The 13919-nt window shown below is 41.7% G+C and overlaps 1 protein-coding gene across 1 annotated transcript; it reads right to left on the minus strand.

The window, feature by feature from the left end:
• Nucleotides 1–463: 463 nt before the first annotated feature.
• Nucleotides 464–1507, minus strand: LOC110866499. The gene has a single exon (XM_022115648.1). It carries the CDS (start codon nt 1505–1507, stop codon nt 464–466), a length of 1044 nt encoding a protein of 347 aa, XP_021971340.1.
• Between the last annotated feature and the right edge of the window lie 12412 nt (nt 1508–13919).

Here is a 13919-nt window from a genome sequence, read left to right on the forward strand (position 1 = left end):
AATCTTTCTGTCAGACATCCTCACGCGGCCCGCATCAGGATATGCAAAAACTCAGGCGGGCCGCCTGAGCCCGTCTGATCTGCACATACTTTGAAAAATGACAGTTTTGGTCCCTGTTGCGTGTTTAAGCCATTTCCGACACTTCTAAGGCCCGTAAAGCCAACTTTAAGGCCCTAAAATGATGCCTAAACATTGTGGACATGAAACATGCTCAAAAATATGTCGGATGTTGGTTCGTTTGGCCGTACGATCGCGGTGTTCGCTTATTTTTTTTGGGTAAAGGGATTTTACCCCGGTGATTCTATATATCAACAAACAAACAAGCACAAGTAGCGTGGAAATGCCCACACTAGTTCTCTCATGGGACAGCCCCCACGAGAGTAAAGTCCAGAAAAACACAAGAACTAAACCAACAAAGCAAAAGACCACTAGACTACTATCTAGGGAAAAACATAAAACTTAATCAGCCTCCGTCATCGTCCATTCGTGTTGAGTGAATCCCCCAAGCTTCCAGCAATCTACGAACATTAGAACTCTCTTTAAACTTAACACCCATAAGCTTATATCGAACAGTCTGCACGATTAAGTCACTCAGAACATCTGGGGGTCTCGTCTGGTTCTTGAATATTCTAGCATTCTGTTCCTGCCATACAAAGTAGATCGAAGCTGCAACTATGAGCCGACTAATGAAGTTAATAGCCGACTTCGAAGACGCACGAGCCGCTAACCAGCTAACAATATGATCCCATTCTGGCGAGACCGTGTTCATACCCCCCTTGCCACGCACCTTTATCCAAACTTGAGTGGAGTAATTGCAATCGAAGAACAGATGATTATGAGAGTCATTATTCTCATAACACATAAGACAGCACATCATATTCATATTTTTCCTTCTCGACCAATCCCACCGCAGAATTATATCTTGAGTAAGTAACTTACGACGAAAGACTAACCACATGAAAAAAGCATGCTTGGGAATACATTGATTAAACCAAACTATCTTTGTCCAATCTACTTCCTCAGCACGCTCTCTAATGGAATGCCATGCCCGAGATGAAGAGTAGTCATCTAAGTCATTACCATCGTTCCACAAGAGCTTATCAGGACGGCTAGGATGAAGCTGAATATTATCAAGCTGGATCAAGACAGGATACGTAGCCCTCCACGCTTCAGGCCACCTCCAAGAACCATTATCACGAATATCTTGAACTGTGGATTTAATAGAAAACCCTGCATTCGATATGATTCTTGGAGTCAAGAAATTACCAAGCGGACCTAGATGGCTCCACCAATCAAACCAAGCCGAGGTCTTGCTTCCATTGCCCAAGTTAGACCAAATATAGCTCCTGATTAACGGCCTAAGCTGTAATAACTTCCTCCAACTACAACATGTGTTCGCTACAGCCTTACACGTCCAAAAGCTATGCCCTTTCAGCCTATACGAGTGAACCCACTCCACCCAAAGGGATTCGCGTTTAACCAAAATGCTCCAAATATGAGAGATCATAAGCGCTTTATTAACATCACCAATCCTGCGAATGCCTAACCCGCCTTCATATTTCGGGAACGCGCGCTTAATTACGACGGAATGCGCATAAGTGTGAAAGACGATCCAAATGACGTGACGAATGGATTTTTCTCATGCCAAACACTAAGGCATAATATAAGGATGCTTACATAAATTTTTGGATATCCGGATGTATTCAGAACGTAAGTTATGCGCGAAAGTGCAAACTTGTGCACTTTTTGACACTTTTAGTCCCTGAATGACCCAGAAGTTTATTTTAGCATACCAAACCCCTCAAAGCCTATTTCTAAGCCATGTATAGGATATTTATGGTATGTTTAACTTATGGACATGTTCCGGAATGTTCGTTATAGTTCAGATTGGCATACTTTCGCAGTTTGTCAAGTTTAGTCCCTGTAAGCGAATTAACTTGTTTTTGCTATACCAAAGCCTTCAAAACTTATTTCTAAGTTATGTAAAGGTTATTTAAGGTACGTTGAGCGTATGTTGATGTTACGGAGTATTTGTCGAAATAAACTGAGTACGTTTACGCACCAGTTTGCGTATAATGCTCCAGAAAGCGATGTAGAGTTTAAATTTGAACAATAATTGATATGTGCAAAACATACACATATTTATACCAGATCCCAAGTATGAAATACAATATTTCATTGGCTTGGTATTTGTTTGATGGTCGCGGTGACACAGGTGTCACAGTCTCCCCTACTTTAGGAAATTTCGTCCCGAAATTTATTCGTAGGAGTCTATTTGTGAATTTGCCAAATAACCACCAATGATATGTAAGGCAATATCTTGTCATTTCCTTAACGGTCATTCTTCCGAAACGAAAATGAACAAACGGGGTCATCTTCAACGGTTGCTTCCTCAGAGTTGGAAATGAAGTATTACACAACGGATATTCATTTCCTCAACGGATAATCTTCAGAAACGAAAATGAACAAACGGGGTCATCTTCAACGGTTGCTTCCTCAGAGTTGGAAATGAAGTATTACACAACGGATATTCATTTCCTCAACGGATAATCTTCAGAAACGAAAATGAACTAACGGAGTCATCTTCAACGGTTGCTTCCTCAGAGTTGGAAATGAAGGATTACACAACGGATATTCATTTCCTCAACGAATAATCTTCAGAAACGAAAATGAGCAAACGGGGTCATCTTCAACGGTTGCTTCCTCAGAGTTGGAAATGAAGGATTACACAACGGATATTCATTTCCTCAACGGATAATCTTCAGAAACGAAAATGAACAAACGGGGTCATCTTCAACGGGTATTCTTCAGATTTGGAAATGAAGGATAAAGGGATATTCATTTCCTCAACGGATAAATCTTCAGAACGAAAATGAACAAACGGGGTCATTTTCCTCGACGGGTATTCTTCAGATTTGGAAATGAAGGATAAACGGATATTCATTTCCTCAACGGATAAATCTTCAGAACGAAAATGAACAAACGGGGTCATTTTCCTCGACGGGTATTCTTCAGATTTGGAAATGAAGGATAAACGGATATTCATTTCCTCAACGGATATTATTCAGAAGCAAAAAATGAATAGCTAGTTCATTTTTCCTCAACGGATGCTTCATCAGAATTGGAAATGAATAGGGTTATCTCTAGACACATGACAGAACTTGCTGTGATTTCTGTGCACTAAATTCCATAATTATGTATGCATCCATAATTACGTAATCCCTTGCACAGTCCGCACAGTTTGTTTTGTAATGTTTTGGGGAAGGATATCAAACTTGTGACGAGGGTGACTAGACTTCCATCGGTTCCTTTTAATTAGATCGACAGGGGATCCTCTTGGTTAGGCCACCAAGGAGTCCTTTCAGCTATATCATCACATGATGATATAGCTGAAAGGACTCCTTGGTGGCCTAACCAAGAGGATTCTTGACGGCGGATTAGGGTTTTGCTGTACGTGCTTATCGGTTCTTGTTACTATTGGTTCTTGCATGCATGGAGAGTAATAGTGACGGGCTCAAGTCTTTGGATCATGGTACACCTGGGAGCGATAATAATACGCCTCCGATGCGTGGGATTGGACTACGAGTTACGAACATTGAGGGTAATCCCTTGCTACCGAGACGAGATATGTATTCTACCAATAATCCTTCGGTGATTGATGGCTTGTTTGGTATTTCGAAACCGGTGGAACTAGATGATATATGGGGGTATGGGGATGGGTATCCGGCTGTCAAGACGGCTACCCAGGCTAATCCTAGTTCGAGTAACGTGGAAGGTAAGGGTTCTGATGTTGAGAATTTGTGGGGGCAAACGGCTGCTAAGGTAGTCACTCATGCAAACACGAGTTCTAGCAATACAGTGAATAACATGGCTGGTTTTTCGTATGCGGATAAGGTTAAAACGACGAATGTGATGAAAAGAGAGGTAAACTTCAGGAAAATGGATGCAACAGAGACAGTTCAAGATGCGGATGTGTTTATCCCTCGTGAGGTAATTCAAAAGGTGAAAGATAAGTTTGAGAATGTGTTGTATGGATATTTTTTGGGCAGTAGGTTACCTTTTCAAGTTGTGGAATACTATGTTAAGAACGTCTGGTCTAAGCATGGATTTGCCAAGTGCATGATGAACTCGGAAGGGTTTTTCTTTTTTAAGTTCGATTCTAAGGAAGGTATGATGAAAGTGCTTGAAGGAGGTCCTTGGTTAATCAGGAAGGTTCCACTTTTCTTGAATATTTGGTCGCCTTCGGTTAATCTTAGAAAGGAGTGTATCAAATCGGTTCCGGTTTGGGTTAAGTTCCATAATGTCCCTATTGCAATTTATACGGATGATGGGCTAAGTCTGTTAGCTTCTAAGTTGGGGACGCCAAAAAGGCTAGATGGATATACGGCGGATATGTGTGTGGATAACTGGGGGAGGAGTAGTTTTGCCCGGGCCCTGATTGAGGTTAATGCGGATAATGAGTTAAAGGAATTTATTACGGTGGCCATTCCGAAGCTTGATGACGAGGGCTATATAACCGAAAAGGTGAAGGTTGAGTATGAATGGAAGCCTCAGCGTTGTTCGGTGTGCTGTGTTTTTGGACATAATGACCAGACATGCCCGAAGAGTATCGTAACAAAAGCCAAGCAAGTGGTTGTAGATGATGACGGATTCATAACGGATAAGAGGAAAACGGCCAGAATTGGGGCTATGCCAAAGAAGCAGAAGGCCAGGTTTGTGTATAGGCCGAAAGTAGGGAACTTGGGTGCGAGCTCATCGGGTACGAAAGATGGTAAGCTGGACTCTACTGGGAATCCTAACACGGCAGCTAAGGCGGGAACGAGTGTTGCTACTAGAAATCCGTTTGAAGTGCTTTCTGATAACCCGGGGGAGCCTGAGAGTGGTAATGGGTCGGGGTATGAGAAGAGGTCTAATATGGAAAACGATAGTGCTAATCATGTGTTGTCAGATGACGAGGTTGTGGAAACGATTCCAACAGAATCTTCGGAGTTCATGAGGCATGAGAAACGTCCAATTTCTGAGGGGGCAAGCACTCCCGGTGTCGTCGGTTTAAATGGATAGTTTGGTTTCATGGAATATAAGGGGATTGAACCATCCCCTGAAACAAAAGGAGGTTCGTATGCTTTTGTCTGAAAATCGGGTGGCTGTTTGTGCTATTCTGGAATCTCATGTGGATGTTACTAATTTATCTAAGGTATGTAAAGCTGTTTTTCGGAATTGGGCCTGGACGTCGAATGGTGATGTATGTGATCGTGGTACTAGGATCATCATAGGGTGGAACATGGAGGTTGTGGATCTTATGGTCTTGTCTCGAGAGGAGCAAGTTATTCATACTCAACTATGTGCGAAGAATGGTAGTGCATCTTTTTTCACCTCTTTTGTGTATGCTAAGAATACGTATCAGGAAAGACGATGCTTATGGGATACTCTATGTATGCACAGCAGTTTTTGTCATGATAAGCCATGGGTGGTCATGGGGGATTTTAATTCGGTCCTTCATGTGGATGATTCTTTGAATGGTCCCTCAACGAGTTCTATTGGTATGAGAGAGTTTCATGATTGTGTTCAGCATACAGAGCTTGTTGATATTGTGGGTCATGGGTTGCACTTCACGTGGAACCAGAAACCAAAGAAGGGTATTGGCTTGCTAAAGAAGCTTGATAGGGTTATGGGTAATTTGAAATTCGTTGAGTTGTTCCCGGAAGCTTTCGTCCGGTATCATCCATTTAGGATTTCGGATCATACTCCATGCATTCTTAATATGTCCAACTCGGTCATGAAGCGACAGAAACCCTTCAAATTTGCAAATTTTCTTACGTCAAAACCGGATTTTAGGGAGTTTGTTGAGAAGGTATGGTCACAACGGGTAGAGGGCTTTACAATGTTTTCGGTAACGAAGAAGCTCCGTAATCTGAAACCGCTTATGCGTAAATTGTTATTCAAGCAAGGTAATTTGCATGATAAAGTTTTGGAGCTTAGGAAACAGCTTGATGTTGTTCAGAAACAAATTGATGAGAGCCCGTTGGATGTTGGTTTGAGAGAGAAGGAAGCAGATTGCCTTGCTCAGTTCAATACGGCTTCTTATGATGAAGAATGTTTTTTAAAACAAAAGTCTAAGGTTGAGTGGTTGTGTGCGGGTGATTCGAACACGGCGTTTTTTCACAACATGCTTAAATGCAGGAATGCTCGTAGCTCTATTCAGTCTATACGAGATGTAGAAGGCAATCGGTTTGAAGGAGATAGTGTGTCGTTAGCCCTTGTCCAACATTATGAAAGGTTTTTGGGTCGAGAGGACCATGTTTCGACTATTAATATGGATGAGCTGGAAATTAATGTGCTGAATACCAATGAGGCGAGTGCTATGGTCCGTCATGTTTCTCGGGAAGAAGTGAAAAGTGCAATGTTTAGTATTGCGGAGAATAAAGCCCCGGGGCCTGATGGGTATACGTCGGCGTTCTTTAAAAGTGCTTGGGATATTGTGGGCAGTGAAGTTACGGATGCGGTTTTAGACTTTTTCGGCAATGGTAAGCTCCTCAAACAACTTAATCATACAATTCTGGCTCTTGTCCCTAAAGTTGAAACTCCGGATTCGGTGCTAGATTATCGGCCTATTTCGTGTTGTAATGTCTTGTATAAGTGTATTAGCAAGATCATCACGGATAGACTTAAAGGTAGTTTGGATAAACTGGTTAGCATAAATCAATCGGCGTTTGTTCCGGGAAGGAAAATATCAGATAATATCTTACTGACTCAAGAGTTAATGCATAATTATCACCTGAACCGGGGGCCAGCTAGATGTGCTTTCAAGATTGATATTCAAAAGGCCTACGACACAGTCAATTGGGCGTTTTTGGAGAGTGTTCTGCATGGTTTCGGCCTTCATACAAAAATGGTTGGGTGGATTATGGCTTGTGTTACTTCAGTTACATATTCTGTAAGTCTCCAAGGTAATCTTCATGGGTATTTTAGTGGTAAAAGGGGGCTAAGACAGGGAGATCCGATGTCTCCCTATCTTTTCACGATGGTTATGGAAGTTCTATCCTTGCTCCTTCAGCGTGGGGCATGCACGGGGACAGGTTTCAAATTTCATGCTCAGTGTGTGAAACAGAAGATCATCAATGTGGCTTTTGCGGATGACTTGTTCATTTTTGTACATGGGGATGCCACTTCGGTCAAGAGGGTTAAGGATGCTCTTGAGATTTTCACTAATGCCTCGGGGCTTAAGCCGAGTCCAGCTAAGAGCACGGTTTATTTTTGCAACGTTCCGCAACATGTCAAGCAGGAAATTCTTCAGGTTATGCCGTTTAACCAAGGGACGTTGCCCGTTCGGTATTTAGGGGTGCCACTAATATCCACTAAACTGATGTATAAGGATTGTAAGCCGTTAGTTGATCGGGTGGAAAAAAAGATAGGTAGTTGGGTGAATAAATCGCTATCTTTTGCGGGGAGGCTACAACTAATCACTTCAGTTCTGTCTTCGATGCATATTTACTGGGCCTCGGTATTCATTATTCCAGCTAGCGTCACAAACGAGCTGGAGAAGTTAATGCGTCGGTTCTTGTGGAATGCTACTAATCAAGGGAGGGCCAAAGCTAAAGTTGCCTGGGCCGAGGTATGTTTACCTAAGGATGAGGGCGGTTTGGGTATTCGCAGCATTTCTGATGTTAACAAAGCTCTAATGGCTAACCATGTCTGGAGTATTCTCACTAAACGGAAGTCTCTTTGGGTCCAATGGATATATGCTCATAAATTAAAGGCTAAATTGCACTTTTCGTCCTTTATGTTTCAGGGTTTTTGCAGGCGCTGTCCTTTAAGTTTAAAAATTACACTTTATGTCCTTTATGTTTGCAACCTATAACAGGCGGTGTCCTTTCTGGGTTTATGAGAAAGGACACCGCCTGTTATAGGTTGCAAACATAAAGGACACCGCCTGTTATAGGTTGCAAACATAAAGGACACCGCATGTTATAGGTTGCAAACATAAAGGACATAGAGTGTAATTTTTAAACTTAAAGGACAATGCCTGCAAAAACCCTGAAACATAAAGGACGAAAAGTGCAATTTAGCCTAAATTAAATGGCAAAAGTTTGTGGGAGGTTCAACCGCGGGGTAGTATCAGTTGGGGTTGGAGGAAAATTTTGGCGATTCGAGCTACTATTCGGCCTTTTATTTGGAAAATTATTCGTAGTGGTGCTCAGACAAATGCTTGGAGCGACAAGTGGAACCAGATTTGTCCGCTGAATTCGTTTGTTTCCCCTCGTAATATAGCAAATGCGGGATTTCAGCTTAACTCCTCTATTGCGGATATTGTAGATGAGAATGGCCAATGGAAGTGGCCGAGTGCTTGGTACGATATTTATCCGGTGTTGATTGGGTTAAATGTTCCTCAATTGGTTCAGGATCTAGAGGATAGCACAACTTGGAAAGATTTGGATGGTAACAACAGGCCATTTAGATCTCTAGAGGTGTGGCATAACATTCGAACTCGAAAACAACCGGTTACGTGGGTTAACGGGGTTTGGTTTAGCCAATGTATTCCAAGGCATTCGTTTCACCTATGGTTGGTTATCAAGAATAAACTTAAGACTCAGGATAGGTTAGCAGTTTGGGAGGCGGGGAGTGAAACAAATTTGAGGCTAATGTGTTGTCCGCTGTGCATGAGAGACAAGGATTCCAGAGACCATCTGTTTTTTCAGTGCTTCTTTGCCCAGCAAGTATGGTCTACGGTCAGGACTATGGTGAACATGGAAGACATTGATGGTTCGTGGCACTCTATCATGGGTTGGTTGGATCAGAAGGCGAGTTCGAAAAAGACGGAACATATTGTAGGGAAGCTAGTCATTGCGGCTTCTGCTTATTTTGTATGGCAAGAGCGGAACAACCGGCTATTCTCCAACACGAAGGCAACTGTGGAGGTCATTTCGGAGAAGATCATAGGGACTATTAGGCTACGGCTGATGGGGTTCAGGTTCAAAAGTGGTGCGGGTAATCAGAGATTGCTGAAGAAGTGGAACATTGTTCCTAGTGGAGCCGAGATCGACCCAGGCTAGATATAGGGATCGGTTTTTATAGTATTTTGATGTGTTAAGGCTGTGGTGTCTGGTTGTGTTTTTTGTATGGTTTTTTTGTGGCCGTTGTTTGATTTGGTTCCTAGGTTTTGGTATGTCAAGCCTAGTTGGTATGCTCACTCTGACATACCCTTGTACTTATTTGGTTGATTTATAAAATTCACCTGGGGTAACCCTTTACCCAAAAAAAAGATATCCCTAACCAGATTTTTGGATGAATCTGTTTAGCTAGACCACTCAAGGGGTCTAATTATGAAGTAGTACTTTATAATCCGAGGGACTTAACTATAACATAGAAGTCCATTGAGGATTTTAAGTAATACCTTTGGGCATCCTACTATGAATCTCTTGTACACGGATATGTAAGATTCTACGAAGATTTGGATAACATACTTTGGATCACACAACAATACATAAGGAAACACATAAGCACATAGTCACATAATTGTTTAATTTGATCATAATTTGTTATTAACTTGTTATCGATTGAATACGGATATGGAAACCTGTCGACGGATCTCAATGTTCACTGGAATCTACCTGAGAAGGTAGAAAGATCTCCCAAAATTCGATTTTTGATTACAAGGAATCACCACATTCGAATGAAGGTATACAACAATTAAAGACTTACGGGAAATTCCTAGGTACCCTATTAAGGATTTATAGTGGTACCTTGGGTATTCGTCTTGTGTTGTAACCTGCGCCTTGTACTTCGTTTCCTTAGAATAAACGGGTACTTAGGAATTCCGTGGAAGATGCAAGCGATTATAGAATGGGAGAATTTTGGGGGTAGTTTGTTCTTCAAGGAATACGGTTCCTTGATTGTCGGTATTGCAAGGGATATGTCGTTTATACATGCAACCATCGAAATACATTGCAATGTAAATGAAAGATTTATTTATAAACAACGATATCAACTGTTCCTTGGATCTTGACAACAAAAGAAACTTAATACATATGATTATTTCCAAACGATGTTGTCTTCTAGTCAGTCGGGTGATCATCCTTGTGCTGGATTTGCATTAGCAAGCTTTGGGCAATTTCTTCGGAAATGACCCATCTCGCCACAGTTGAAACAAGAACCTGGTAGGAAACGACCTTGAGCGGGATTGTTGCCAGCTTGGTTTGGTGCAGCTGCAGCTGGGCAGATTCTTGTTGTATGGCCTATGAGTCCACAAGTTTGGCATTTGCGGCACTGTACATTGGCGTGATGATGGAGGCTACATTGGTTGCACAAGGGTGCAGTTCCATTGTATGGTTTTCTAGCAGGGGGTTGAGCTGGTTGGTTGGGGACGGCTTGACCATTGTGAGCGACCACAGCGAAGTTCTGAGAAGCCTTTCGCTTCCTTGACTTCTTAGGAGATTCAGTCTGTTCATCCATGGTCTTTGATTCCTCGATTGGGTTCGATTCCCCGGCTGATTTCTTGTCACCTTTTCGAAAAAGTTTATGCTTTCTGATCTGCGATTCAGTCAAGGTTGCAGATAGCTCAATGGCCTGACGGAGTGTGGTAGGGTTGCTACCAGTGACAATGTCTTGTACCGAGTCAGGCAGGCCGTCGATGTACCTTTCGATAGCCTTGTCGAGTGGGGCGACCATAGTCGGGCAAAGTAGACTCAACTCCTCAAACCTATCAGTATATGCCCTGTGTTCGCCACTATCTTGTTTCAAATCATCAAACTCCTTCTCCAACGCTCGTTGTTCATGACGAGGACAAAACTCTCTCATCATAAGTGCTCTCAGTTCAGCCCATGTTTGTGCTAGAGCAACATCTGCACCACGGTCTCTCATTACCCCGTTCCACCATGTAAGAGCCCTCTTCTGAAACACACTCGAAGAAAACTCGACCTTACGATTTTCCGGACACTGCACGTGGCGAAAGGTATTCTCGATGCTCTCGAACCATTGGAGTAGCCCAGTTGCTCCCTCAGAACCACTAAACTTGAGTGGTTTAGCCGAGTTAAAGTTCTTGAAATTGCATGTACCATTGTTGTTGTTGTTGGCTTGGTTCCATTGAGCAAAGAGATTTGGGAATTGAGCAGCCATCTGCTGCGCAATAATTTCTGCCAGCTCGGCAGTTGCTATCTGGTGTTCGCGTCGAGGAGGCATTCTAAAAGAGGAAAACATGAAAGGAAACAAATAAAATGGTATTGGGTAAGAATAGGATGTTACAATCACTGACCATAATCACGGTTGATGGTCACTTGTTTGAATTATGAAGCAAACAAACAACACCAAGGCTGAATCAAAGCAAATAGATCCTCATAGTGTATCGCGAAGACATGCTCGCCTATAAGTGGACACTCACCCCAAGAGTTCCCAGGTAAGAGTGACTGGTCCGATTATGTGGATTTGTACGAACACTCTAACCTTAGACAGAAAACCCAGGGTACAGGCATTCACTCTTCCAGTTCGCACGTGTTCACACTAGTTAGGACCCAAATCTTTGACGGGAGTTTTGAAAATTCAAAGGGGTTCAAAACCTTATAACAGAGGGTTCAAAACCTAGTAATCAATCATCCTAGAACAGATGATTAGTTTTCAAGGCGGTTTTGTTTATGTTCTTGTTGTGGTCGTCGCCTAAGGATAGGTGACGGTATTGTTTTGTGACTAAACGCAAGTAAACTCGCGTTAGGTTCCTAGGAAGGTTATAGACTAGGTCAAAGCATTACTAATAACCTAATTCCCTATAACCATTGGCTCTGATACCATCTTTTCTGTCACACCCCGACCACGTAGAACATACAAAACGTGGCGGAAACGTCGGGGAGTGTTGTAACAGAATCAATTGTTTCAAATCCATGGCGAATGAAGTTTCGTTTTATAAATCAAACATGAAGGTTTACATTGTCTAAACAAGAATCAAAGTGTACATAACATAAATTAACTAGTTCTTGTCTCGTTTTAAGTCACTAAGGCACAGGTCCGCCTAAGTATGTCTTGATAAGTCCTATGCATCATCTCCTGAAAACACATGTGAAAATAGGTACGTCAGCATAAAAATGCCTGTGAGATACATTGGCTTTGTGAAAACGGAATTCATGACTTGAGTTTGAGAAAATGTTTAGTCATGAACCTCGTATTTTGCTTTGTCTTGTAAATCATTTGAAAAACGGTAAGATCAAATGATATGTATAAATAAGAGAACAATGCATGGTTAACTGAATAACCATGTAAAAAGAGTTTGTATAAGATTTGTTGTTTGTAAATCAATGTCTTGTGAAAAGCGTGTTATTTGTATAAAATGTTCTATGTTTCAAATTGAAATGATTCAAATAACGCTACGATATGTAATACCATACAAACACTTATATATAGGAAGTACCAGCGGCGAATCCACCATGCTTGTATCATATTACACATGCCTCGTTACTTAAATCACTTACTCAAACCAAGCCATCAAGATGAAATGTTTAACAACGGTAGAAATGTTCATGTATAGTCAAATGTCTATTGTCAAATGTAATCCATGTCAACGGATACAACTGGTTTACACGGTTCAATGGTTACAGACGGTTCATGAAATTGAAGGGTTAAGACGGTTCACATAGTCAAATGGTTACAACGGTTCAAAATGTAGTGTAATGTGTTCATATGCTGGATGAGCATATGCAACAGTAATGCAATGTGAAACAATGTACTACGTATGCACACAATGGGCGTACGTAGCATGAAATGTATTGTAGAGTACAACGGTTCAAAATGAAGTGTGATGTGTTCATATGCTGGATGAGCATATGCAACAGTAATGCAATGTGAAACAATGTACTACGTATGCACACAATGGGCGTACATAGCATGAAATGTATTGTAGAGTACAACGGTTCAAAATGTAGTGTGAGGTGTTCATATGCTGGATGAGCATATGCAACAGTAATGCAATGTGCAACAATGTACTAAGTATGCACACAATGGGCATACACAGCATGTAATGTAAAACAATGTACTAGGTACGCACACAATGGGCATACATAGCATGTGATGTAAAACGATGTACTAAGTACGCACACAATGGGCATACATAGCATGAAAATGTAATGTAAAGTGTTGTGCTAAGTATGCACACGATGGACATACATAGCATAAACACAATGAAATCATGTACTATATATGTATTATTGAACATAGCAAGTATATGATGTGAAAACAAGAAAGCATGAAAGTAACAGATAGGCACATGTGTTTCACCCCAAAACAGTTTAGAAAACAGTAAAAGAGGGGTTCAATGTACTCACCTGAGATTGCTTTGGAGTTCTTGTATAATAACCAGATAATGCTAAAGATCACGGGATATCAAACGGCACCTAATAGGTAGCTATGTTAATATACCAGACCAAATCGGAAGGATCGGACAGTACGCGGGTTCGAAAACCAAACGAGTATGGAGACTCGTGTAATATGGTTTAACAAAGCCTACATACTAAAATGAAACTTAACCTAAGTGCTTACGGTCCATCACGACCTGTTTAGGTAGCTTATGCTACCTTACGCGTCGTTCGCGTAGAACGCGTCTGGAACGCCTAACATCGTGACCACAAGGTATAACCTCGGAAGGTTATAGCTATGGTCACCTAATGTGTTTGGTCAGGTCCTAATGACCGACCAAATGGGTCGGGTTCGAAAGTATAAGCGATGGTTTAGATCGCTTACCTTACGACCCTATATAAGCACTAAACTAAAAGTGACGAGCTAAGCATGTTAGAACATGCTTAACTAAGTTTGAAAACAGGTTTGACATCAAAACAAACGGCTTTGATGCTCACGAGTAGTTTGGTTACAAAATATGCAAGAATGCACATTCTGGCCGAAACTACGACTCGTCACTGAGCCTAGATAACGGGGTAATCAGTAGG

The sequence above is a fragment of the Helianthus annuus genome, chromosome 7 (assembly GCF_002127325.2).
Source record: "Helianthus annuus cultivar XRQ/B chromosome 7, HanXRQr2.0-SUNRISE, whole genome shotgun sequence".
NCBI lineage: Eukaryota > Viridiplantae > Streptophyta > Magnoliopsida > Asterales > Asteraceae > Helianthus > Helianthus annuus.

Excerpts from the sequence above, each read along its gene's own strand:
- LOC110866499 (XM_022115648.1), bottom strand. The coding sequence starts at position 1,507 with ATGATCTCTCATATTTGGAGCATTTTGGTTAAACGCGAATCCCTTTGG.